This window comes from Rhinichthys klamathensis, unplaced genomic scaffold (genome assembly GCF_029890125.1).
Source record: "Rhinichthys klamathensis goyatoka isolate OS25496 unplaced genomic scaffold, OSU_Roscu_1.1 h1tg000505l_1, whole genome shotgun sequence".
Lineage (NCBI taxonomy): Eukaryota > Metazoa > Chordata > Actinopteri > Cypriniformes > Leuciscidae > Rhinichthys > Rhinichthys klamathensis.
This window is the reverse complement of record NW_026606986.1, coordinates 785947-813566: the sequence shown is the minus strand read 5'-3', so window position 1 is coordinate 813566 and position 27620 is coordinate 785947. Positions and strand designations below refer to the sequence as shown.

The following is a 27620-nucleotide window of genomic DNA, read 5'->3' as shown; positions in this document are numbered from 1 at the left end:
CACAGCGTGGATCACGTGACTCTTCTGGTTGTGATGGCTTCCTTCGCTTGCTGTGTCTACACGCTTTGAGAAAAAACATGGGCTTCTGCACATTTCTGCGTCAAAACGACGAATGTCCTCTCAGTAAAGCCCTTCATATTAGTGGAGGCAGACACAACGTGACAAAGAAAAGAAAAGAGGCGCTGATCTGGAAAAGGAGCAGCGATGCTTCTGTTTCAGTTACCCGAGGATGTGCTCTTCCTCGTCCTGTCCTACCTGGATCCCAGATCGCTCTGCCGCCTCTCTCAAGCGTGCAAGAGAAGCTACCAGTTCATCTCCAGAGACGTTGTTTGGAGGAAAATAGCTAAAGGCATTATAAATACTGGCTTGACACGACAAGGAATAGATTCGTAAGAATTTTGAGATTCACTAGCTGTGTTGCTAGCTAATAGTTCTCGGCCTACGCATAGAATATCAAAACTACGTAGACTGCGTAGAACAACGTGCGTTCGTTACCGTCGTGACGTAATACAAACAGCGTATCTTGTGATTCAGTTCATTTCTTACGCTGATAGTCATGCGGGTTTTGTTTACATGTGTAACCTGTATGTGAGAGGGACTTTAAGACAAAAGAACTGTGCTGTGGAAGTACTATGCATAAGTAGATTAATAGGATATTGGATAAAAGACCCAGGTTTTGTTCGTAAAATTGTTTAGATTAGCCCAATTTGAAGTAGCCCCTCAGTCACTTTCCACGAATACGAACTCTGATATGTCATAACATTTTCAAAGCATTAGACCCACAAACCCCCCTTTTTTAATGATATTTTGCATGTAACCTTCTTATCACGTGTTTTTCTCTTTATTGCAAAAAATGTGGGATAAAATCCTTTAATTTGTGTCACAAAAATGTGTGATTTGCTTTATAAACTCACCTACACCAGCCAAAGTTATTTGCTATTATTTGCATACTGTATTTTAATCACACATGGCACACAACAAATAGGTTGACAGATCCGTCTTCATTTCCGTCTCCTGCTTTATTTAGCCAATTATCTAAAGTAAAATCAAATAATGTAAACCATCAATCCCCTAATCTTCCTCCAATTTTTTCAGATGTCCTTCCATTCCTCTTAAGGACAGAGTGAGGGTGTCCCACAACTGGATCCATGGAGTCTGTCGTAAAGAAGTTCTTTTAAAATGGAAAATTAAGTGAGTTATTTTATATTTTAACTTACACTGCATCAAAATTGAAGGCATAAATAACTTGAATCATATAAAATAACTAGGCATATACAGATGCAGAAATACAACCGTTCAAACTAGTGGAATAAAATGGTTATAATGTGACCCACCCCTTACTTCGAAAGGGAGAAGGGGAAAAAAGGAATTTAAAAGCAAGTAGGAAGATGTCATACTTTCACTGTCCAACCCCAAAATACATATTTTTTCAGACGTTTATACTCTGACTTAGGGTGTGTACTGACCTTGCCAATATGGACAAGACATTATTGTGTTTTTTTTATTAGCCTCCTCGTCACCTTAAGCCCCAAGATACAGATTGAACTACAGAAAAAACATGTGTAGGAGTAATTTCCATTCCTTGATTGTTCGCCCACAGCTTGTTGCCGTGGATACAGCTGGACTGTGATGTGCTGTATCTCTCTCAGGCAGCAAACATCAGTGCGTACCATCTGAGAGCTGAGGGGGGAAAGTTACAGAACAATCAAGTGGCCCTGTTCACGGGACACCAAGAGGACGTGTGCAGATTCACTCTGACAGACACACACCTTATCAGTGCAGGAGGGTAAATCCATGATCACTGCTTACAGATCTTATGGTCATTCAAGAATATTTAAGACATTAAAGAATATATAAGATATTTTATTTTAATAATCATGTCAATAAACATATTTGATGAGGTATCACTTCCTCATCTAATCTTATCTGGTTGTTGCTGACTTGTTTATTATAATAAAATTTAAAAAAACAATCAAATACATTTTTTTTTTAAATGAGAAACTGATGCGATTTCCATTGTCACACATGCAATGAAGGTTTAGTTTGATGTCTAGACCTTTAAAAAAAGTCTTGCAGCCACCAGTATTCTTCTGTTGAAAGGTGAAACAGGAATGTGCTGTTTTCCCTCTTTTTTATTATTGTGCCAAAAGTCCTACATTTAAACAGTAAAATATTAACTGCAGTAGTTCAGCCATTCGGTGAGTCCACACCTTGTGGTTTGATTGTTTGGGATAGTTTGCTCTTTAAAACACATAATCCTGAACAGAAAAGTTTTTTGTTGTATTTAATTCATGTTTATTTGCTATAACACTCTTGTATGTAGTATTATTACTACCAATCTTTACTGTTTGTCTTTTTTTTTTCTCAGAGATGGTAAAATAATTCTTCATGACAAAGGAAGTGATTACTCTGTGGAGTATTATGGTCACAATCAGGAGGTGAACTGCATTGACTGTAAAGGTGGTGTGATAGTCAGTGGCTCCAGAGACAAGACCGCAAAGGTTAGTGACTGTGTGTGTTGCTCTGCTTTCATTTTAGTAAATATCGCTATGGCCATGACTAGGTGTCTTGCATTGTATTATATCCACTTACTCTGGCATTCAATTGATTTTGAGTTGTGTAGGTTATTGTCCAAATGGCTTGTGGTTTTTGTATTGTTTGCAATTTGATTTTAGATTTGGGCTCTGACTCCAGATCGATTTGGACAGTGCTTACATACAATTCCCATGTATGACAGAGTGTGGTCGGTGGCCATCAGTCCATCTGTATGGTAAGCCTGTTCTCATGATTTATTTGTGCAATGAGATTAGTCTAGTCTTTGTGGTTAATAGTCTAACCATAAAGCTAACATATACTCTACCAAATACTTTTGTTCCAGTATTTGATGAATTTGATGCTGTCAGTCCTTGATTTTTAATATAAAATAAAAGATATTGGCTAAAGTTATGTTATTCCAAGACTGACTTTCATCTATGGAACACAAAAGATATTTTTAAGAATTTTCTCAAAATATCTTTTATGTTCCACAGAAGAAAGTCATGCATGTTTGGAACGTCATGAGGGTAAATGATGACTGAATTTTCATTTTTGGGTGAACTATTCTTTTAAACTAAAAGTTTATTTTTTAAAACTCTCTCTATATATGGCAGCAAATATACAGTAGGACCCAAAAGCCTGAGACTGCATTCAAAATCGAATTTAAACCTGGAAATGAACATAAATTTGTAGAATTTCGAATCAATTCGAACAAGAAACGTTATGATGAAAATTGAAATGGGAAATATTTATGCTTCTGGAATATTTCTATGTCACTGTATAAGTAAGCATATGCATATTTGTGACATTGACCATGCCAACTTCTTTGAACAAAAGCCAGGATTTTCTTGCTTCAATTGAAGCACAAGATACTCAAAATGCAAAATGTTTAAATGCAAAAATATTTTAATTGAACTTGCCACTCAAATTGTTATGCATAATAAAAGCATTTAGTCTAGTGGCCTCAGTCTTTTGGACACTGTAATTCCCTCTACTGTATCCATGATGCTCTTCCAGTTTCAGACCGTCCCACTCGTTAGACATTATGTGTTTGATTCCGCTACATACTTCATACTCACTGGTTTCCTCTGTTCTTCTCACCATATGAATCACCAACAGACCTGAACATCAACCTTTGCTTTCATCAAAGAGAATTTGAGATCTTTCAAATAATGAATGTATCAGTGGGTTTAAAAGAGCGGGGTGGGGGTGGTGGCATCGTTACGGCTCGTGAGGTGAAGTGGTCATAGAAAGGGCAACCCAATGCAGGTGGCAAGACCCTTTTTTAATACATACTCTTCAATTTATTGCCATGCCATTGCTTTGAAGTCAATTAGCTCACACCTCTGAAATGCAGATTCAGAAGAATGTCATCCCGGCCCCTAAAGCCTTAGAAAGCAGAATTTTGCCTGGAAAAAGGCCCTTTTTATGGTCTGAAAATGCTCAAATGTAACCTACGCTCTTTTCCCCGCTTCTTAACTCTCACTAGGACAGGGGTGATGCATCATTGAATGTTTCTTTGTGTTTCTTGACTTTTTAAACACTGAAATGTGTTGAACCTTCCATTTGATAAATCGTTACAGACTTTTGAACTTTAGAGAGCTGTTTCAGTCTACAACTGGTTAACCGTTTCTCCCCCGATACATCTGGGAAGTTTCCCAATGTGATGAGCTGTTTAAACAAGTGTGGGATGGAGTGAGACAGGCGAAGAGGGAAAGAGAAAAAAAAACGTGCAGGATATTATGGCAAAGCGGGGTTGCCTTTGCTCCTGCTGCCTTTGATTGCTCGGCCATGTATACTCCCACACGCTTAATGACACGCAGGCACATGAAGCTGTAACACTAGCGCAGAGCCTCCACCTGCCCCTGATCCGTCAAACGCACCTTCACAGCACTGCTGAAGGAATGGAAACACTGTGTGCTGGGAGACACTAGAGGACACTGACCACTCTCATCTTTTGTCACGACAGGGCCAGCGTGTAGCGGAAGAAAGCCACTGCTACTTGAGCAGATGCAATGGTTCAACGCAGTTTTAGTCACTCAGCCGAGTTATTAATCCCCACTGCCCCGTCTCCACAGCCAAGAATTTAGATTTCAAAATAAGAGACGATTATACACATCATTAATTCTCCAATTTGATGGCTGAAATAGCAGGCCTCCAAAAAAGACTGCTGGACCCAGATAATGGACCACACTTCTTTACATGTATTGATGGTGGGAGTCAAGTCAAAGTTGATGAAATAAAGTTGACTTGAAATAAAGGCGTCAACTAAGCCAGGGGTTTTCAAACTTTTTTATTATGCCTTTTCACAGAATCTATTCCTAAAATATATAGACTGCTATATATTTTTATGTATAAAAAAGATCTGTTTTTACGGTTGATCAGTAGTGATGGTAAAGACATTTATAATGTTACAAAAGCTTTTTTTTTTTTTTTACTTTCTATTCATTAAAGAATCCTTAAATTTATCAGTTTTTCCACAAAAATAATCTCTTAGTCAAAAATGACGTTAAAGGCATTTATAATTTTACAAAAAACTTCTATTTCAAGTAAATTCGGTTCTATTCATCAAAGAATACTGAACAAAAATGTATCAGTTTCCACAAAAATATTAAGCAGCACAACTATTTTCAAGAAGAAAATTCAAGCACACTTTATTGACTTCCATTATTTCATTTTATATAACATACCAAGGCTGGTATTTTTGAGACTGCTTAGTTTTTGTTAAAAAGTGTCTTATCCTCTCAAGATGATCTGTTTTTTATGTGTGAGCTCCACCAATTAAAAAGAGCAACAGATGTCCTCTAATTGAGAGTATGTTCTGCTTTCACTCCTACAACAGTCAGGAGCTGAAACTGTAGATGGACAGGGTTTCAAAATAGGGATTGCACAGTGTGTTTTAATTTGGAAACCTGAAGAACTAGATGGGAAGCCCTTGTGTTGCAAATGTAATTGTTCCAGCTTCACGCTTGAGGTATCTAAAGGACAAGGAGCAAGAGAGGAGACGCTGCAGTGAGCAACGGGTCCGAGGGAAGGGGTGAGGGACAAAGAAGGGAGAGAGAACAGAGAGAAAGATGTCGAAAGAGTGTGCATATGGTCGCCTCTGACACTCAGGTGTTAGGGGCTGTATTGTTCCAACCCAATGCAGAATCACACTTGTGTATAAAACAAAAGAACCGCGTAAGAAAATATAGCCCTTCTCTCTCTTTTTCCCGCCACCATTTGCTCAGGCTCTGATTTGTATTTCATTCATTTTAACCTCCCTCCTCGCTTGTTCCATAACCCTCCCTCCCTTTTTGCCGTCGTATTTTCCAAGGAACGTTATCTCAAGGTCTGTCAGTGGGATATTCCGGCTGGAGCGAAATGCCAAGGCTGACTGTCGTCTATCTTTTTGTAGTCACTGATCCTAACCGTAGCCAGTAGCCCTTGTCCTATTTCTGAGATTGCTTTTTACAATTTTAGGCGCTTGAGTTTTTCACTGCATTTTATTTCTTTTATATTGGACCATCTTCTCAGGTTTTTCAGTAGTTATATCACAGCGTAATGTAGGCGATGGGCAGGACAGGTCCTGTGCAGACTTGAAGAACTCCACGGTGACTGCATGACTTTCACAGCTGATGTTGCAATGTGAACGCTAGCTCTGAAATTCCCTAAATGGTGTCATATGGCTAGCGGTCCCAGCCTTAACTATGAGACCGATCCAAAAAAACTGCCCCCTCTCCCATTGCGAAGGTAATGGGCACTCTGGCTCCCTGCATTGTTCTCATTTCACTCCAGTGGGTTGCTCTTCTGTTCTGAATTCCATTTACAATCTCATATCAAAGAGACAGCAGCGGCCATATTGAAGAAGAAAAAAAACCCTGCCATTCACAGCAGCCCAAATGATTCCTGATTCTTGATCTGTAACCCGTGAGCTTGACTGGTTCATCCCCCCGCACCCCACCCCCCAAATCTCAGTCTAGTCTTTGTCTGCCATGTCAGACTTCAGACTCTCACCCCAAATGTTGATTCATCTGCTCCTGTGCAAGGAAAAGCCCTGATTGCTACTAATGGCCTCTGATTAGCATACATTTTATCTTGAGGACACTGTTTTAGGACCTGGAATGACTCGTTCAGTTGGTAACGTGGCTCTCAAAGGAGAAAACTACTCTTTCAAGTCTTTCAGTTGCTCTTTGCAGCTAAAATTGGTTGACGGTTTACATTGCGATTATCCTGTATACTCTCCTCCATAACCACAGCATATAGACTTCCTAGCAAACCATGCGATTCAGGAATAAGCTAGAGCTACCAACGATCTGTATTATGGATTATTAGAAAAATTAATGTTTAAAATAAAGTGTTTACATTTCTTATTCCATTAGAGATACTCCCATGTTCGTGTGCATCTTTACATATACAATCTGTAAGAAATGGATGAAGGCAATGCAATGCCAATCAAATGACTTTTCCCCTCAATTTAATTGTTTAATTTTTATACAATCAACTTACTGTCTTTCAAGAAAGTATTATTCACTATTTAAAAGTTTGGCGTGAAAGAAATGATCCCTTTTATTTAGCAAGGATGCAGTAAATTGATCAAATGTGACAGTAAAGACATTAATAATGTTACTAATTCTTTCTCTTTCAAATAAATGCTGTTCTCGTCAACTTTCTATTCATCAAATAATCCTGAAAAGTTGTATCATGCTTTCTTTCCACAAAAATATTAAACAGCACAGCTGTTATATACATGATAATAATGACATGTTTCTTGAGCACCAAATCAGAAAATTAGGATGATTTCTGAAGCATCATGTGACACTGAATACTGATACTGAAAATTCAGTTTTGCCACCACAGGAATAAATTAAATTTTAAAATATATTACAATTGAAAATAGTTATTTGAAATTGTCCTCCTATTTCTAACCATTTCTAATAATGTGATGATAAACATATAAAATTATACATTTCGGCCCCAAACTTTTGAATGGAAGTGTATGTTTTTAATATTATTGTTTATCATTTTATATGTCTACTTGCTATATTATTTTATACCGTTTTAATGGATTATACTGTAACTAAACCGTTTCACTTAAAAATTGCTGGCACTTGATATTGGACATCTCCTGATTTCCTTTGGACATGCCATCTTTCACTGCTTTATGTCTGTCTGACCCATCCCATTGAAAATGTTCTGTCGTTCCCTTTTTACCAGTAGATGTAGAATTAGTAGGGAGCGCCTTGTGTGATAAATAGTTTCCTGTAGTGTCAGACATGACAGATTTTAACTGACAAGATGGGACTTGTTAAGTCTGGAAGAATCCATGCAGACCTGGGTAACTCTAGCCAGAGTGTGTGTAGGGTACATCGGCCACTCTTCCTCTTGCATATCACACACACACACATGCACCACAGATCCTGTCAGCTAGTTTATTAAGCTTGTTTGATATAAAGTGAGGTTTGGGTTTGTCTGTTTTCAGTTTGATGTCAGCACTTCACTTGCAGAGAAAGTAAGAAAGAAGCACACATTTTATTAGCCTGAAATGTGTAATTTAGTATTGTTAATACCATGCACATCTCAGATCTTGAGAGAATTACGTTCGTTTAGCTTTTCAGACATTGTTTAATTACAGTTTAGACGAAGAGGCCTCACTTGGAAGATCAAATGTGCTTGTCCTCATTGGCCGATGCAAATTCTGCATACATTTGTGTCTGTTCATCACCCAGAGAGTTTTTAAACATGGCTAATCAATGTCTTATGCAGAGAATGTAAACACAGATAGCAGATTTTGTGCTTCTTGTATGTTGTGATGGGATAGGCCATGGCACTACGGACAGAAGCGTTCCTTCTATCTAACTGCCTCAAAGAGCGCAGTACACACTATACCTCAGTAGTCGCAATGAGCCCACAGCGACCAGGCAGGGGGGATGAAAAGGAACGCCGGGCGCAAGCGTCAAAAAGAGAAGCAACCCCAAGGAGAAGTTAGAAAGGCTTCTTTTTGGGGAGGCCTGTTTTGTTTAGAGTTGGCCAAGCATATCTACAAAGATGTTGCAGGGGTACTGCCTTTGAAATTTTCCAAAGAAAATGATTGTTGGATAAACCGCCCCCAAAACGCCACTCTCTGGCAAACGGAGGGAGCGTGACCTATGACCCTCTGCATGAAAGTACAGCGAGATGTACCCCTCTATACCACCCTAAGCTCACCCGCCCTAATTTCAGCCCCTTTGCTCCACCTCATTCAAGCAAAAAGAGAGAGAGAGAGAAGGGGAAAAAAGAGTGAAATTCATGTCATTCATTTTGCTTCTCATCTCTCTCTCTCTCTTATAAGGCTGGGAGGGCGAGCCGTGTCTTAGGAGTCAAGAATTCAATTAGTTAAAAAAGGGGAAAAAACAAGAAAGAAAGCAAGAAAAGAAAGAGTCTGCAACAATAAAGCGATAACGGACAGAATGTGCGTTCCCACACGTTAAATACAGGGCGCTTACTACTGAAAGCACAGCATGGGAGCTATAGCCTCTGACTGCAGGTGGTGTCCTGAATAATTGCAGTCAATATGCCCCTTCTATGCAGGCTTTGCACAAGCAGATCATTACACACATGCCACATACAGGTGTTCCCCAGGCGCATTTGAGATGGAAACTTTTGTTATTCCCTAAAAAGCATTTTTGCTCAGAAGTTTGCTGGGGAGTTTAACTCTGTGGCTGTGGTGTAATGCATGACTGTCTGTGCTTTTCTTAACCAGATAGAGTTAGACTGTTGACATAAAATGAAACAAATAAGTTCAGAAACATTGTAACAATACTAAAAGAGACTTAAAATATCCTTTTTGAACAGTGAAAATGTAAAATCTACGTCAGAAAGCGTAATTTTGCTATGCAACCCGCTGTGACCAAAACGGTCTGAAATGTGACCAAAAATGTGACAATAATTGAAAATCTAGTCGGAAAGAAAGTCAAGTTAACAAAGTATCCATATGCAATTTCGGCAGATATCTCGTTAAAGCACGCATTAGTGATTCTTGTATGGAGAATCAAACGTGAGCCATGATGTCCGATTCGCGAACAAATTACTCAGGTTCTTTTTTTAATGAGTCAAGCACAAAAATTCACTATCTCGAACTCAAGTTTGACTCAGTCACTCAGTCAGTGAATCGTTCAGAGCTATTACAGAGTTCACAACTGATTCCTAGCAAGTCATTCTCTATAAATATACATTGTTACAATAAAATATTGCTCATTATTTATCATTGTGACGTTAAATTGTAATGAACCGACAAAGAGAATCTTTGTTTTACAGTAAAGACCTGTTCACACCAAGAATATAAAAAAACTATAATGGTAGTGTCCACACCAACGGACAGATACATTCTGTTTATTATAAGTGTACACTGCAGTTTTGTTGTCTGACACTTTAAATGCTCAAGTTCTTTAAAAGCCAGGTGGATTCTAATTGGCGGTGGATTCTGATCAAATGTTTTTATCATTCATCAGGTGGAAAAATGGGTGATTCCAAGGGTATTGTTTCTATTTGTTGTTATGTGGACTTCCTTATTCTCATAAAAGTAGAATGATTATTAAAACTCTAAAGTTATCATTATAGTTATCATCCTTTTTGTCAACATGCCCTAAAATAAGTTAAATGACATGTTGGAGCCATAATTTCTTACCTTTTTTGACAGTTGTGTCATGTTTATTTGAACTATTTTGTAATTTGGCTGTAACTAAATTTGACTCCTAAATGTTTATTTTAAAAATGCTTTTAAGACTACCATGTAATTTTGTTAATCTGAGGCACTGATAAAATTGCTTGTCATTTATTTGCATGTTAATAAGATGAGATCTGCGTATAGACTGGCTGCTGACTTTCTCATGGAATATTTTCTCATGTGTATTTTTTTTTTTTTTTGGTCTAAATTGATGTGGTAAAAGCAAAAGGTGGTGTATGGAATGTTCCTCTGACCTCAGATGCAGGGGACATGAACAGAAAGCCAAAAGGTCTGTGAACTCGGGTGTGAGCTGAACAGGGGGGCGGGAGGGGGGCTTGGGGGAGCTGGGCTGGAGAACGGGGCAGGAGGGTCGACACAGAGAGGGAAAGAGAAAGACCCTGTCTATTGTGTTCCTCCAGCCAATATAAATACATCATAACCCTTTTCAATTCAAACATATTTAGGGACTAAGATGAAAGCACTCTAACATCCCCTTGAACAAAGCCAGGGGTCAACTATAACAAATGAACAACATCCACTGCAAGGCCGGTGCACGGGGGGTTAAACTCCCTTTGAACCCTGTCTTTACCCATAGGCCTTTAGGACAGAATGAGATGCATTTGGGTTCAATAGGTTTATTTCACTGTTTAAAATATTTTCCTCATTTATTATAGTCATTACACAATTAATGACAATTTAAATGTCATATTTCTAATTTAGGATTGATTCTTTCTATTTATCTTTAGATAAAAATAGAGTTAAAATTTTGTAACACCTTTTCTTATTTATATGTTAGCTGAAATATGTCAATTTGTATTAGGGTTAGTCTGTGTTTATGTCTTTTGCTGTTTTTATTTTAGTTGTGGTCATGTTGTTGTGTGCTCTTTTTGGGGAGATAATTGGGGAATAGCTAGTTCCCTGATTCAAAAATATTGTGATAAAAGGCAGTGTTTAACTAAATGTATATTTTAATTAAAAAAAGGAACAATTGGTTTTCTGAAAAGTTAAACTAAAATGAACAGATTTATTAAAAACAACCTAAAATGGTAAATGAACTGGTTTTATTCAAGTCAGTATTATTTAAAGCTGCAGTCCGTAGCTTTTCCTCTTTGTCGCCATCTCTCTGTTCGAAATCTGTAACTGCAGTGATTCGCGGAATTATCATCTTTACGTGGGTTGTAAATCGGCATGAAACAGCGCGGATGAACACAGTGCTTTGAGGCGAGTGCTGCTGTCAGTCACCGCGCTGTGTGGATACTGTCATACAGAATCACAGATTCACTTTTTGAAAGTTTGACCAACATAAGAATTTTCATAAGAAAATGTCTTCTGAACAAGTAACATCCATTTTTGTTCTGACCAACTAAGGGGGAAAAAGCATTCGACATGATAAGCTTCGTTAGATTTAATCAACGAGATTTACAGCAACCGTGCAAATTACAGCCTACTTTGTTCTCAAATTGTTCATGTTAACAACATCAGCATTGCGTGACTAATGTTAAATTTAACGTGTTTTATGGTTACCTGTGTAGTTCAGAATTCATATTCTCCATAATAGCAAAACGAGAAAGGCACAACAAAGGAAACTCCATAACTGTGTGAATTAAGAAAACGTACTGTTACACGATTGAACTATTGAAATGTCTTAACTTACTTGTTCAGCAGAAAAAAGCCGTCTCTTCTTCTGTTTTGAACCCCTTCAAAACACGGAGTTCATGCACTTTTCAAAAGCCCCGCCGATGTTTAAATCCTTGTGTTCGCATGAGACGGTTTCTTTCTCTTTCTCTAGCCACCTTAAATCCGAAGTACGAAGTCTTTTGGGTTTTATAACTGCTGAATCTCCAGTTGACACTGATGATTGTTGTTTGGATCTTTCTGGATGCCATAAGTTTAATTATGTAAAGTGCTGCGCCTGCGAGAAAAGCCTATACATCTAAACATCTCGTCACGCGCAGTATAGCCGGCTAGCCGAAACTCCTTCTTTATGTGTACGGGTGTGACGTAATGACGCAAAGACATGCTCGAATTTCCCGCGGAAACCCACCAGTACCACTGGAATTAAAATCATTATTACAAGCTAACCGTTTTGAATCTAGCTATGGCAAGCAGATAGTTTTGACCACTGGCAGAATAAGTTTTAATTATAATAAGTTTTTAATATAATTATTTTGGATTATTTTTAACTTTAAAAAGTTACGGACTGGAGCTTTAAAATCACTGAATCAATCTGAATACATTAATTTATACCAACAAAACATATTTTTATGATTTAAATCTGTTATAAATAGCTCTTTTTGTTTTTGTTGGTACAAGCTGGTTTAGGTGGTTGACCTACCAGCTGGTTGTTTAAGCTGGTCAGAGCTGGTAGACCACCATGGACCAGCGACCATGTTTAAAAAAAACAGCTTGATTACTTGACCTGGTTTTTCTAGTAGGTTTTCCTCATTTTGCTCAGTTGTAAAGCTGTGTACACAATATAATGTGACATAGAAAGCTAGAGCATTTTATAGCACTACATCACGCATGTTAGCAGCATTTATTTTTGATTTATTTTTTCTTAAAGCTGTCTTTAGTTTTTACTGTTGTTATTGTCATGTGTATTTCTGTGAATGTTAAAAAGTGTTTATACTACTTTTACTTTCTTTTCTTCTGTTCAACAGTTGCGGTCAGTTATATTGTGATGTATTATCTCAATTTAAAATAACTGTTTTGTATTTGATCATATAATGTAATTCATTCCTTTGATGACAACGCTGAATTTTCAGCAGCCGTTACAGTCTTTAGTGTCACATGATCCTTCAGAAATCAGTCTAATGTGCTGATTTGGAGCGCAGGAAAGTATAATTTTCTCTTTTGTTATCTTTTTTTTTATCTTACTGACCCCAAACTTTGAACGAAAGTGTATATTTTAGTTTGCGTTCCACATACAAGTATACCAACAACAATATGTAAAAGGGGGAAAAAAAGTAACAACAAAGTTTTATTTTTATTTTTAAAAAACAGCCCATCATATCTCTGTGGTACACTCAGCACATTTTCAGTGATGTGTGCGGTTTGCTATGAAAAGCGCTTGCGGTGGTCTTGACCCAATACGTGTGGTTGCTTGTGTTGGTTTGGCCCTAACAATGTTGTTACTGTGGAGTTCTTCTCCCAGCAGGGGTTGAATTAAAGTTTGTGTGACCCCGGCACTAATTTCATGCTGCACAGTTCCTCGAATAATGATGTCAGCTGATTAGGTTACCAAAATGGTTGTGTTGGCAGTGAACCCCTGACATGTTCTAATGATCCTGAGGCGTGCTGGGTTTTTTGGGGCAGAGGAGTTGGGGTTCGGGGTGGGCAGCGTGGGCCGGGGGCTTTGGAGGGAGATTGTCTGTGCTCTTCGGTTTAGAGGGGGGGCATAAGGTCGAGGGAAGGTGGAGGCACATTAGGCGAGAGAGAGGCTTTGACCTTTTACAGCTATAATATCACTAGGAGTCCCTTTCAGATCAATCAGAACTTGTCCGGGAGACAAAAATGTATTTAATTGTGGTGTTCTATTTTTCTCCTTTTCTCTCCCTCCCTTGTGTTTTTTCACAATCGGACTCACTGAGGGATAAGTAATTGAAGTAATAGAGAGTAATAAGGGCTGGGAAGAGAGAGCTTTGGCCTTGCCCCTATTGTATCTTGTGTCACACGGGTTCAAAGGTCAGGCAGACTGCATATTCTATTAGGGCGCACGGCCTTCATTGGGGCAAATGAGTTTACCCAACAGTAATTAAAATGCCAGCACTGGCCAGGCGAGCTGAATATGGTTGATGGGCCACCGCTAACTGGGTTGACAGCTGCCATGGCTGTCTTTGCCAATATGCTTGGGTCCTCAATGAACAAACCAACTGAAGCCATCACAGACGAGTACGCATGTTCCCTCAACTTTACTCGCGCTCTGTCTATCTTTCTTTCTGCCTTTTTTCTCCATTTTCACACCAAAAATGGCTTCGCATTTGCTTATGTGTCTCAGTTTCTCGACACCTGCATGATATATCTTCAAAGACTTGTTGGGTTGTTGTTTGGTACTACTTTTATGATCAGTTTTATGTTTTTACCTCATCAAATGTTCAAATTCAAGCACACCTTTTCATTCGAGTCTAATCGACCGTCCATGTGTATGTTGTGTGTTAGCGAAATGAAGGGTCACTGTCCCTCTCTGTTTTTGTGCCGGGGGTTTAGAGTTGGACACCAGGCGCTACAGAGCTTATTCACACGGGCTGGTTGTTAATTTGAGGCCACACTGGTATTCCATTGTGAAGCCCATTTCTTTGGTTGATGTTAGTGGGAGGGCAAAGAACCCCCTGCTCTTTCTCTGGGTTTTCTCTAGAGGTATGAAAGTATGTGAGAGAGGAAGATGCTTTGTGATTTGTGTAGTTTTACGTGCCTCTCGCGTGGTGCGTCAGTAAGCATTCGCTCCAAGGCACGTTGTCGCCGACTCGCCGCACACATTTTACATAGTTGGCACAGAGACTGAGAAAGCATTCTGTCAATGAAAGAGTCCATCCCAGCAGGGCATTGTAGGAATACCTGAGTGCTAAAACAGGCACATTCCTGTGTGTTCACTAGTGTGAGGGCCCTATTGTTCAGCTCACCTCCGAACACAATGCAGGGAGCAGGAGAGCCTTGAGCCTCGCCCGCCAATCCCAGCTGTCCAGGAGGGCTCTAATCCCTGACTATCACGCAGGTCAAAACTACTGCGGTCACACACCCGCCCACCCGTACCTGCTCAACTCATTTCAACCTGTCACCCAGCTAAGAAGGGGGCATCCGAGTGTTTTTGTTTCTTTTTCTTTTTTCACCACGTTCCTCCTTTTTTCCCCCTAGATATCTCTTGAACGAAAACACATCTGTGAACAAATCCGCTGTCTCAACATACCCTTCAGCCACTCTTTACACCTCGCTACGCTCCATTCACTTTTCAAAATTTGTTTTTAATGCTCTGTGTGTATTCTCTCCAGGAGCCAAAATATGACTCCACTGTTACGTCACCTGCTCAGTATTTAAATGCTAAAAACATTAAACGCTGGAACAAAGATTAAGCAAATTTTCTGAAAAGCAGTGAAAACTCCCAATCACAGATTTTTATGGATTTCGTAAAGGTTTATTTATAATAATAATTACAATCAAACTACTGCCGCTACTACTACTACTATACTACTAATGATAATAGTAATAGTAATAGTACTATTATTATTTGCCTATAAAATGCTGACATTAGCTAAGTTGCATCAAATGAAAGCATCTATTTTGCAATCATTACTAAAGATCTTTATATCTTTGCAGCACCTTTGTGACAGGAACAGCCTGCTGTGAGAATTTTGCTCCTCTTCGAATCTGGGACACAGAAAGGTACCGATCCCCACACCCCCACCCCCCCACCCCCCACATGGTTGTATACATATTTTTTATATATAATTATAATGATATTTATTTTTCTTGTTGAACCCGTCACTGGCCTACTTTCCACAGCAATCCATTTTACAACTGGGTTTATTAGTCTGTAACAGGGGCAGTTCACACAAAACATCTGCCTTTTTATTTAAAGACACTGGGCAAAGTTTCAAAATATGAATATTGTTTATTAACATTTATTGAAATTACATGTCACGTTGATAGCCCTAAAATTGTGTAGTATTTTTTACTTTCTATCGAAAATTACCATTCGATTTTAACTTGGGTCCTAATTATGTTTTATTATGTCTTAGCATCATTCAGTTCATTGTGTTTTCTACATGTTTAAATCTCCAAAAATGTATGTATTCAGATATGTTACTATTTGAAACTGTTAATTTCACACAAAGTGAAAGTAGAACCTTATCATGATGATAGAAGCTGCCCCATTATCCCTTCAGCTCAGTCTTTTCTCTTTGGGAAGTTCAAAGCTGACTTAAAAATTCCTGTCATGAAAGGCCAGGCTTAAACCTGATACAACCTGACTGGTTTCCATAATTCCCCAGCTTTACCTGCTGAATTCAGCCTTCTTGCATGTTGTCAGTCTAAGGAAAGTAAAAGAGGAGGAGGAGGTGGGGTGGGCCGTGAGTTCCGGCACCAAATGACAAAGAAATTTGAGACGGGAAAAATTGCGGAGAAGGAGTAGAGGCAATTCCAGACAGATTTCCATGGGAATCACATGTTCCATAGAACACCGGAACACAAAAGTTGAGCCAAGATTAATGTGACCCACCGATGCGCCTGCCGTTTGATCTGTGAGGCGCGGGTAGCCAGTGTCAGCTTGATGGACACGTGGGCTGGCCGGCTATCAGAATGCAGATGCACGCACAGGTAAACAGGCCATTGAATCAAGTTAGACTCACTACAAACCTGTTAAACTAAGAACCAGTTAAGGTTACAAAGAGGTGTGACAGTCAGTGAACAGCCAAAAGTCTGCTTGCATTAGAATCCTTGTTGCTTTAGAGTTACACGCAGCAGGTTTTCTTTTATAAAAATCGTTTTGGGCCAGTAAGATTTTTTTATTTTTGAAATAATTTTCTTTTGCTCACCAAGAATGCATTTATTGGATCAAAAATGTTTAATATTGTGAAGTATTATTTCAATATAAAATAACTCTTTTCTATTTGAATATATTTAAAAGGCAATGTATTCCTGTGATGGCAAAGCTGAATATTTGTCTCATAATCCTTCAGAAATCATTCTAATATGCTGATTTGGTGATCATGTAACATTTCTTAGTGTTATAAATGTTAAAAACTGTTGTGCTGCTTAATATTTTTGTGGAAACGGTGATACGTTTTTGTTCAGGATTCTTTTATGAATAGAAAATTCAAAAGAACAAAATTTACTTGAAATAGAATTTCTTTGTAACATTAAATGTCTTTAATGTCATTTTTGATCAAATGAATGCATCCTTTTTGAAAAAAACATCTTAAATATAAATTTAAAAAACATTTATGTATATTTTCACACGCATACATATATAGATTTTGGTGTACATGCATATTTATTAGTCATCAGCCATCCCCCTTAGTAATTAATATTTGCGTCACCTTTTGTTGTACTTGCTCGAGTAAGGAGGTTTCAGATGATTTTTGTAACACTCATTATTATTGTAGTTGAATGTGCAAAACAGGTGCGTTTTAACACCGAGAGCATTACCTGAGTGTAAGTGTCTCAGGACAGGAGCATTCAGTGACCTGTCCTGGAGTAAGTCGTGTTGTCTTTCCTCCTGTCTTTGTGTGGCTGCACTAGGGTCAGTTGTATCCTGCCATAATGTGTTCCCGTCTAGTAATCAGGTGCACCTTGTGTGAGGAGCACAAAGCCGCCAGTCACAGGGGGCTGAGAAACCGACTGATGAGTGGAGGGGCTGGGGGGTGACAGGGAATGGGGGCTGTGTGGATGTGTGTGTGTTCCTATGTCTCCCTTTTTAACTTTTCCCAGACAGGCCACCAGCATAACCCTTATATGACCAGCACAAACATGAGACATATTAGAGAGGATACGTTTACCTTCGATCGAAGATGACATTAGCACAAACATCCTGCCTTTTTGCCAGAACTGAGATGCTCTGTAATGTTGTTGTTTTTTTGTTTGTTTTTTTGTCTTTCTGATTAAAGATTGGCCTAGTTTTATGTTCAGTACAAAACTACTTGTGCTTTCATTTGTTAAAGTTCCCATACTACTTTAGGGTACAGCCAGACTCTATTGTTTGTATATACAGCAGCGTTTTAAAGTTTGGGGTCGGTGCAAACTCTCTTATGCCCACCAAGGCTGCATTCATTCAAAAATACAGTAAAATCAGTAACATTATGAAATATTATTATAATTTCAAATATCAGTTATTTTATTTTAAATATAGTTTTTAAAATCTAATTTATTCCTGTGATGACACAGCTGAATTTTCTTTGTAACATAATAAATATGTTTTTTTTCAATTCTGACCAATTTAGTGCATCCTTGCTGAATAATTATTAAAAATGAATAAGCATGAATTTCTTTTTTTCTTTCGTTTTTTAATTCTTACTGACCCCAAATGTTTAAATGATAGTGGAATTCTTATATATCTGTTAGTGTATAAATATTTTATAGCTGTTTTTTAATTTTTTTTATAAAAGATAGACCTAGCAACTTGAGCTGAGATGAAGCGTTGCACACTGTGCCTCCACTCTGACATGGCTGGAGTAAATTTAGATACATTGGCTATGACAAAACTAAAAGCATTTGACATGTCTAATGAAACAGGCTACTGCTGATGTAAACACCAAAGTATAAATTCGGATGCCTTTATTTTTGCATATCAGATTATCTTTCTGCATGAAATGCTCAGCAAATTAACCACCCACAGTTCTAAAATTTAAATGATACTTCCTTTACTTCATTTTCATCATAAAGAAATTCACTGGATAGTGGAGGATCTTCAAAAACACCAGATCTCCTAAGAGAGAGAATTCCGGATGTTGTTTTTGTTTTGTTTTTCAGCCGGCTACTTCAAGTGCAACTGGCGAGAGCCGCTGACTTTTTTTTAACATGTTCTTGAAAGATCTGAGTATATTTTCAGCAGGGCCTGTTGACTGGGTGGAGGAATAATAGAGAGGACATGTACAGGCCAAGATCAGTCAGACCCTCATGTCTCTGAGTACCAGCTGACCGGCTGCTTGAACTAATTACGGCACTATGAGGGAAGGAAAGAAAAGAGTTTTAAGTATGAGGGACATGGAGATTTTGCTACTGTTAGCCAACACATTAGCAGCATGTTGTTTTCTGTAGTGTCTTTTAAGTCAATCGCTTGAAAAAGATACTTGATAATGATCGAGCTGAAGACAGATGATGCCCAGACACCAAACAAGTTTTTTTTATTGCTTTGTCAATATAGACATGAATATTGCCTTAATGTTATTAATATTTAATTGAAAACACTAAATAAGCAACAATTAATCTAAGGATCAATGTTTATAAATAGTATGCTGAGGATAAAATAAATCCAAGCACCAAATGTCAGTAAATAAGCCCTATTATCTTATCCTGTTTTTAAGAAAAAAAAGATTAAGATACAGTTTCATGAAAACAAAGTAATGACTGTTAAATATTCTCAATTTGACAGATGAGGCAAAAAGTTAATTTTGGACCCTAAGTATGCATTAAGCTTCAATTAACCTTTCATTATAATGAAAATCGGAAACATTTCCGACTTGGACCTGGACATGGCAGTTACGTTCTTTCTTTAATGTTTTTCTCCTCTTAAAAGGGAAAAAGTCTATGATCAGCCTTAGTCAGGGACACACAAGTGGTGCTTTAAAAGGACCCCTAACTTTTCATGGGGCTCTTGCCATCAAAGAATCTCACAATTGCCCCGAAATTCTTAACATTTTTTTCTCTCAAAGAAAAGGGTTAAATGCCTGGATCCTACCAAGAGCTGTTTTATACAAATTGCAATCTCATTGTTTTTAAGAGAACGCGTGTGACATTTAAAAGTCTCCATTGTCCTGGTCCATGGCATTCTTTTTTTTTTCTTCTTTCTTCTTTGCTGGTGGTTATTTCGACTGTGGGCTAAATTGGCTGACATGCAGCCGAAGCAATGCGATTTCTGTTTGTTTTAGGCCCTGAAAACCTCAGCAGGGCTCTTTATGTACCTGTCTCACATCCTTTCAGGGCACTGACTGTTTCCCATAGCTTCCCTGTGCCAGTTTACCCTCTACACTTAACCTTACAAGAGCGTTAGCTCAAAATGACCTTTTCCTGTAGATCTAACACCCAAAGAAATGTCCTCAGCATTGCCCTTTTTCTAAATCCATCAATTCATTAAAGTTCCCTTTTATAAAGTGTGTGTGTGTGGCCCAAATGGTCAAGCAGAGACAGAGGACTGTAGGGAAGCCAGCCCCACCATTTTTTGATGGCCCTGAGACCATAACTCACGACTAATTACGAACACATGCCATTCTTTATAGTGCAGAATAGGGATTTAAAAACTCTAACAATATCAGAACATAAAAAAGAGAGGACATTTATTTGCAACTGTTTTTAGGGCAGTTAGAAAGTTTGTTAGTTTTTCACAAATATAAAGACATAACTATGTGATTCAAGTAGCTGTTGGCAACAAGGCAGTTTAAAAGTTTTTTATTTTACTTCTATAAAGACTACAAAAAATATATATTATCTATGAAACCACAATTGCAGAAGAACATAGATATACAGTGTGTGTGTGTATGTATATATATATATCTTTCATTTCATATGAGTATAAATTTATATAAATTAGTTTTATTTGTATATAAATAAATAAATATATATATATATATATATATATATATATATATATATATATATATATATACATACATATGATTAATACATTTTAAAATATATATATATATATATATATATATATTGTTTATAAAAAAAATGTAAATGTCATTTATAGTTTATTAAATATTATTTCATTATGCCTTTAACTCTGTTTAACTACGTTTTGCTATACTTAAATTAATTTAAATATTCTGCATATTTTCTAGTAAAATCAGTGCAGAAAAAAACTACAAATTCTGTCTGGGTGTGTGGCTAAGTATCGTAAGTACTGAGTGTTGTTTTTGCTTGAGCTTAAACATATTCAGGGGTCAAAGAGGATTAGGTTGAGGTCATTTGCTCTTTGAGGGGCGCTTTAAAAGGATGTCGAAAATAAAGCTTTTTCCCTCTAGTTTGTCTGTCTATATTTGGTGGCTACATTGTTCATGTGATCACTTTAGCAGATTGCAAATATCACGGTTGCCCCCGACATGTCTGTTAGTGACCTCTCAGCTTCCACATGTATGAACATTAGACATCTCCTTCGACAAGAGCTGCGAAAATAGCCACGATAGGGCCTCCCTTATTGTTATGTAATTTCTAGTTTTGCTTGCTTAAAGGAGGAGAAGACAAACCACCTTTCTTTGGCAGCCTTTGAACGCACGTTTGAGAGGGAGTGCTGGCAGATGCACTGTATATGTATTACTCCACTGGGACAGTCGCTCTCATGTCTTAATTAATCTGTCCATTTCACCTTCTGACCTTAATAAAACATGTGCCGTCACTCTGCTAAATGACTCCTGTACTCTGAGTTTAAATCGAAGATCAATTTTTCCTTAGCAGCTCTCTAACCCTTTTCCACTCAATCAAAATCTCTCGTCGAACAAGCCGTGATCAGACAGCCTTTGGAGAAGGGACAGTCTCGCCGCACGTTCCCAAACAGATCAGACGCTGCAAGAACAAGGTCGCCTGCCATGCAGATGCAGTAATTTAAAAGATTATATGGTTATCCTCCATCCTGTAATCTTCACAGGTTCTCTCTAAAACGGGAGAAAAAACATGGGACGCATAAAAAAACCTGTGACCTAACAATTTAAGAATCCCGGGTGTTTGCTGTTGTACTTGGAACAGTGCTATTACTGGCTTTAAAATTAGAGCACAGATGCGAGGACTTCTTTTACGATGCTTGTTTTTCTCACTTCGCGCTTTGACATTTGCAAGGTCCCGAGCAGACGCCAGACATTCTCTCTCTCTCTCTCTCTCTCTCTCTCTCTCTCTCTCTCTCTCCAGTTTACACAATTTCCTAAAGCACTTAGGAAAGAAATATCTGATGCAAATTGCATGTTTTGCAAACAAATGTTTTGCATCATTTAATTGATTGTCCCCATTGTTAAGCACTGCCATCAGTTCAAGTTGTTGCCAGCGTGTTATTTTAGCAGCAAGGGGTAAATGATGGGTATGCAGATGCCCGAGGGGCTACAAGAGAGTTTGTCTTTAGCCCCACCAGGGTCTTGGCCTTTGGTTCTGCAGGACTATCTCTTAAAGAGCCTGTGTCTAAGAAAGACCCCCCTCATCTCCCCCAGAGCGAAGGTTGGGGATTACCAGTCTGCCCTCGGTGAACAAGCTCACAGGAGACCTCGAACGTGGGGGGTGGTCGCTATGGCCATTGGGCTCCCCTAAATGGTTGCTAGGGACCAGGTATCAAAGGTCCACAAGTCGCACACAGTCACGGTCATGGAGGGAATTAAATAGCAACAAAGAAATTGTGATTCTACAATAATCTGGCCTCTGCGGAGCGGGTGGGGGCAGAGGGCGCCGCAGACCCGTTGGGTCTGTGATCATAGGAGCGTGGTGCTAGGCCCAACACCCCCTTTCTACCCACGATCTCCTTTCTTCCAGTCCTCTCGGTTATCTCACATATCTGGGAACGTACCTTACAACCAAACTAAGCTGCTTTAGCAGCCTATTCAAACTCCGAAAGGTGTTTACTTTTTTCTCCTCATCCTAAGACTTAATTTAGCTTTTGTGTGGTCCGTGGACATTGGAAATGCACGAGTATAGTGGGATTTAATGGTAATAAGAGATTAAGTGAGCAAATGAAGGCATTTGGTTTGAAATTAGATCTTTATTGACTCCGAGATGTGAAGACTGGGAGACGTTCCAATCTCAATAGCATGTAAACATGACCTGTTTTATGAGCCTGCCAGTCACAGAATCGCTTTGATAAAACTGATACTCAGACGACGAGATGCAGGTGACCTCACTTGTCCAGTCGCTTTCAACTCGCGCTCTGGAATGATCGGCCTCCAGCAAGTTTGCGTAATTCTCTCGGCTGCTTTTTAAGTTGCTGTCTGTGTTTTTATTAATGTGTTAATCTTCTTCAATGAGGTTTGACAAGGTATAATCTGCAAGCTTCTTCTGTTATCTCCTCCTCCCAGGTGTCACCTGGTGTCGTGTCTTGGTACAGAGTTCCGCCGCGGAGCAGGTGTGTTGGACATCATCTACGAGTCTCCCTTCCAGCTCCTCACCTGCGGATACGACACCTTCATCCGCTACTGGGATTTGCGCGTCTGCTCCAGGTACAGGCTGGGAACCTTCAGCACCTTGCCGTTACGATTGGTGTTGTGGTGTTGAGTTAGGCTTAGCGCTTACATTGACCTGTGCTGTCAGCAGATTTGGCCTTGTCTACAGAGACTAATAAAGTTAGCCTGTACGTCTCAGAGAGCCTGTGAGGAAGATTAGTGTTCTCTGTTAATCTAATAAGCCCTCCTGTGCATAGAGTACCGTTTAGATAAAAAAGAAGCCAGACTTGAGCCTCCTCTTGGGTCTGTGGACACAATTGTTCCTCTGAGAGATTGAAAAGGACCCCCTTGTCGAGAGAGGCTCTTGCACCGGGACTCTCACCCACCCAAGTCCACACCGGTTGGTGGCCATATTGATGTGGTGCGCCGCGTCTCCAGGGCAACAGGGCGGGTGCTGGGGATCAGCGAGCTGCTTGTGGGGTGGACTGGGGCTCTATGTAGGGCTTTGGGGAGGGGGACCCTCACAATCGCATATGGGCAGTCAAGTAACACAAATCAGAGGTGATTGAAAGAGGGCCCTGGAGAGTTTGGGGAGGGGCAAATGTCCCCTCTTAAGATATCAATAATTCACAGTAAGACCAGTCAAGACTCAATATGTGGTACGTCTTGATTCAAAGCGGTTAGTCATCTGAAAGTCGTCATCGTCTATAAAAAGAGGGCACTTTAATTCAGTTGTAGAGTAAACTGATCATGATGGGTAAGTGTGTGAAACTAATTTTAGATTAATTGTGAATAATTGAGAAGGATCTGTGCTGGTCTTTTCATTTGAATTTGATTGCTCAGAACCTTGCAAGACATGTTGAATATATATATAAGAGTTATATGTGTGTGTGTGTACTTTTAATCAAATTAATTTGAACTTTATTTTCATGATGACACAAAAATGAACAGGATTCCTATGATGGAAATAACTAAATTTGGCCTTTGCTCTTTGAGGGATTGAGAATTAGCTTAAACGACTAAGTTAATTTTGACTAAAATATTTAATATTTTGTTAAAGTGTTCTTATTGTCATACTCATTTTTGTACTTTTATCAACCAGGATGTAATGTTTTAGAATAAAACAAACCAGCTAACAACACAAAACATCACATTCATACAATTCTTTGATAATACTTGATGGTACTTGTGCTGTTGTTTTCCTATCACAGTAATATAATTTCGTGGAGGATTATGTCTTTTGGATTATGACATATTGGCATATATTGAAGACATTTATAAAAACGCCATTTAAAACTAAAATTGTTTTAATTGATAACCAAGTATGACTTCTTGAAAAAAAATTAAGATATAATTTGCAAGAAAACATGTTTGAAATATTTCAATTATAGAAAGAAAAAAATTTAAGAAACACCAGGAAGATTAGTTAAATTGCCAATTTTTCATGTTGGAAACAAGTTTGCATTTGGTGACATCGCAGATGTGATAACCACGTTTTAAATCAGAGTATTGAAATTATTTACAATTCACAGCCATTTTCACTTATTTGTGATAAAAGAATATGATTTTTTTTATTTATTAATATTTAATTTAATATTTATTCCAGTGTACACTCTGCAACAATTGTACCTTTAGTGGTGCAACAACTTGTCCCCTAAAAGGTTCATACTCATAGTAGTGGGAACATATTACTACTCTAAGGTACTAATATGCACCTTTTAGGGGTAGATAACGTACAAAGAGGTCCCTTTATGGCTACTGCCAGTGACAAAGCCCTAAAATAATAATTGTGCACATTTTGACAGTGCATTACGTTGATATAGATTGTGATGCAATTTTGCGACGTAAGAGGAATGAACCAGCTTATGTTTTTGTTCCTCTGTGTGAGTGAATGTGTGTACACATATGCAGCAAAGTAAGATCCAATCCAGACATGTCCCTCACGCTCCTGCTGCCCTGCTGTCTGCAACGCGGCCCAGCCACACTCCCTCTCCATGATTTATTCAGCACACCATTAATGGAGAATTGATCTCTATTGGCTCAGCTCATGCACAGACACTTGCCCTGTCCTTCCCTCTTTTTTTCCCCGACCTGCTCTAAAACAAGAAAGCCCCTTTCCGTAAACAAGGGATGAGGTTTCACCCTTGTGGCCTGCCAGCGCAAATAAGACGCTCCCCTTAAGCCACGCAGGCAAAGCTAGCCATGGTAACTTTGGCTCTTTTTTAGGACTGGTCTAATATAATGTGCGAATAGCTGGAGTAACTAGGAACTTCTGGACTATGCATTTGGACACAATGTATAGCATAACTGTGCATTATATATTAATTTCAGTTCGTAATTTGAATGATTTTTTTTGTGATGTTCATTAAAAGAATTCAAGCTATAATTATAAGGGGAAATTAATAACCCATTGTTCTTTAAAAGAACAGTTCACCCCAAAAGAAATGTTTTATCACAAACCCTCATTTAATTACAAACCTGCTTGTCTTTCTCTCTTTCAGTGTTATTAGTTAACTAAAACTAAAACCATAAAAAATATTTTTTGTTACTTGAAATAAAATAAAATAAAATTCTGTTATTTTATTAGGTTTAGGTTAGGTTTATTTTATTAAATTTGCCAAGGTAAAATTTCTTATTTTCATTTATTTTAACTTACTAAAATAACAAATGAAAATGGCAAAAACACAAAAAAAATTACTTAAACTTGAACTAAAGTGAAAATGAAAATATAAAATAAAATCTAAATCAAAATATTAGTAAAAACTATAATAGTATCTCAATGATACTAAACACTCCTTTTTTCTGTGGAACATAAAATATTTTCCACAGTTATTTTGAAGAATGTCACGCTGCTCTTTTCCATACAGTGAAAGCACATACGGGCTGTCAAGCTCCAAAAAAGACAATAAAACCATATTAAAGGTAGTCCATACAATTCACTCCAAGTCATACGACGACTGCATGTGAAGAACAGACCACAATTTCGCCCCTTTCACACAGCGCTTTGAACCCGGCAAATTGCCAGAGTGCCTTCTGTGTGAACGCAAACACGACCCGGGACTGATGCCGGGATCGATGCCGGGTTGGGGACCTAGTAACATTGCCGTGTTCAGACCCGGAACGCGCGCTGTGTGAACAAAAGCCGTAACCAATGCCGTGTCGTAATGATGACGCTGAAGTGAAATGAAAGCAGGCTAGTGAAACGGTACATAATGCGCTAGTTTATGATCGAATCAGAGAAAAAAATGCACAAGCGTGGTTTCTCCAGAGAGAAATCGCAGCTCATAAGCAAACTATACACGCTGCTGAGACATTACATGTCACATCGATGTCACGTGTCTTTCCGGAACATACACGGGTTGTGTGTGAACGCGCTCTCTGATTCCGGCAAATCACTGGCAGTGTGAATGAAGCAAAATCAAACGAACCCGGGTCAAATCCCGGGTCGCTTTATCCATTTATTTTCCGGAATCTCTGTTAAAGGGGCTTTTAAGTCATTACTCCCAGTAAATGTTCCCCTTCTGTAGTTCTTAAATCACATTTGCACTTCTGTGACAATATTGACTACACTGCCCTGTAAAATAACATGTTTGAATATCTGTACATTGAATTTCCCTTTCTAACAGAAAGTGTGTGATGGAGTGGGAGGAGCCTCATGACAGCGCCCTTTACTGTATAAAGTCTGACAAGAATCACATGATTGCCAGTGGCTCGTCATACTATGGAGTAGTGCGTCTTTGGGACAAACGGCAAACACGCTGTTTACAGGTAACTGTGAGCATGCATGTTTCAGAACCTTTTGGTATTTTATATTACTGTAGTGAAGTTCATCTTTGCAATATTCGGTTAATAGATGTTCCAGTTGGCGCCCACCACCAGTAGCCCAGTGTACAGTCTGTGCTTCAACAGCACTCACCTCTACGCTGCCCTGGCCTCCGTCCTTTACTCCCTTGACTTCAGAACTGCTGGGTCCCAGTCCTGGAAATAACCATCCATTCATGTTACTTGAGACTCGTGCTTCAATCTCCTCCAAGCCCTTAGTGATGGTCTCAGACCTCAGATGGGCAAGTAGCCATCTTGCCTTTTGGATAATCAGTGCCGCTAATGATACAGTTATGGCCTGGTGGATATTTCCCCTGTCACATGCTCCTGAAAGCAAGCAGGGTTCACGACCTTCTGTGGTCCGAGTCTTAACGGACTTAACACATTGCCAGCGACCTCTGGGATGTCTAAAACAAACACTGCTCAGAGCTGCCAACACCCACTGTGGGGATATATGCTAAACCACAGCACATAAGATAATAGATATATTGAAACTGAAAGTATATTTTTCCAACAATGAGCCAATTAAACATGTTTTGTTTCCTTTGTGCATTGTCTTTTTTGTTCTTAGTGTGCAGAGGCTTGCCTTGCACTGAATTTCTTGGTCTGTTGCTGTTTATATTGTTCCCATAACACCTCAGTAATGCCTTCCTCACACATACAACAATTTATCGCTTGTAATTGGTCGCTAGTGGGCGTTCCTGCAGCTGATTGCCCTAAATATTATCGTAACTGGCCTTAGTATTAAAAAATCAGATCACAAATGGGTTGTCATTCTATTATGACAAGGAATCAGT

At 38.7% G+C, this 27620-nt stretch overlaps 1 protein-coding gene across 1 annotated transcript; it reads left to right on the top strand.

The window, feature by feature from the left end:
* On the top strand, nt 1-27369 carry fbxw4 (F-box and WD repeat domain containing 4). The gene is made up of 9 exons (XM_056238028.1): nt 1-389; nt 1096-1191; nt 1601-1786; nt 2369-2501; nt 2676-2770; nt 15530-15595; nt 22918-23058; nt 26628-26769; nt 26855-27369. Exons 1-9 carry the CDS (start codon nt 205-207, stop codon nt 26987-26989), a joined length of 1179 nt encoding a protein of 392 aa, XP_056094003.1. The 5' UTR covers nt 1-204; the 3' UTR covers nt 26990-27369.
* The last annotated feature ends 251 nt before the right edge of the window (nt 27370-27620 follow it).

Excerpts from the sequence above, each read along its gene's own strand:
- fbxw4 (XM_056238028.1), top strand. The coding sequence starts at position 205 with ATGCTTCTGTTTCAGTTACCCGAGGATGTGCTCTTCCTCGTCCTGTCC. Across the intron at positions 390-1,095 it reads ACACGACAAGGAATAGATTC|ATGTCCTTCCATTCCTCTTA; the intron begins GTAAGAATTTTG and ends CAATTTTTTCAG. Across the intron at positions 2,502-2,675 it reads CCAGAGACAAGACCGCAAAG|ATTTGGGCTCTGACTCCAGA; the intron begins GTTAGTGACTGT and ends ATTTGATTTTAG.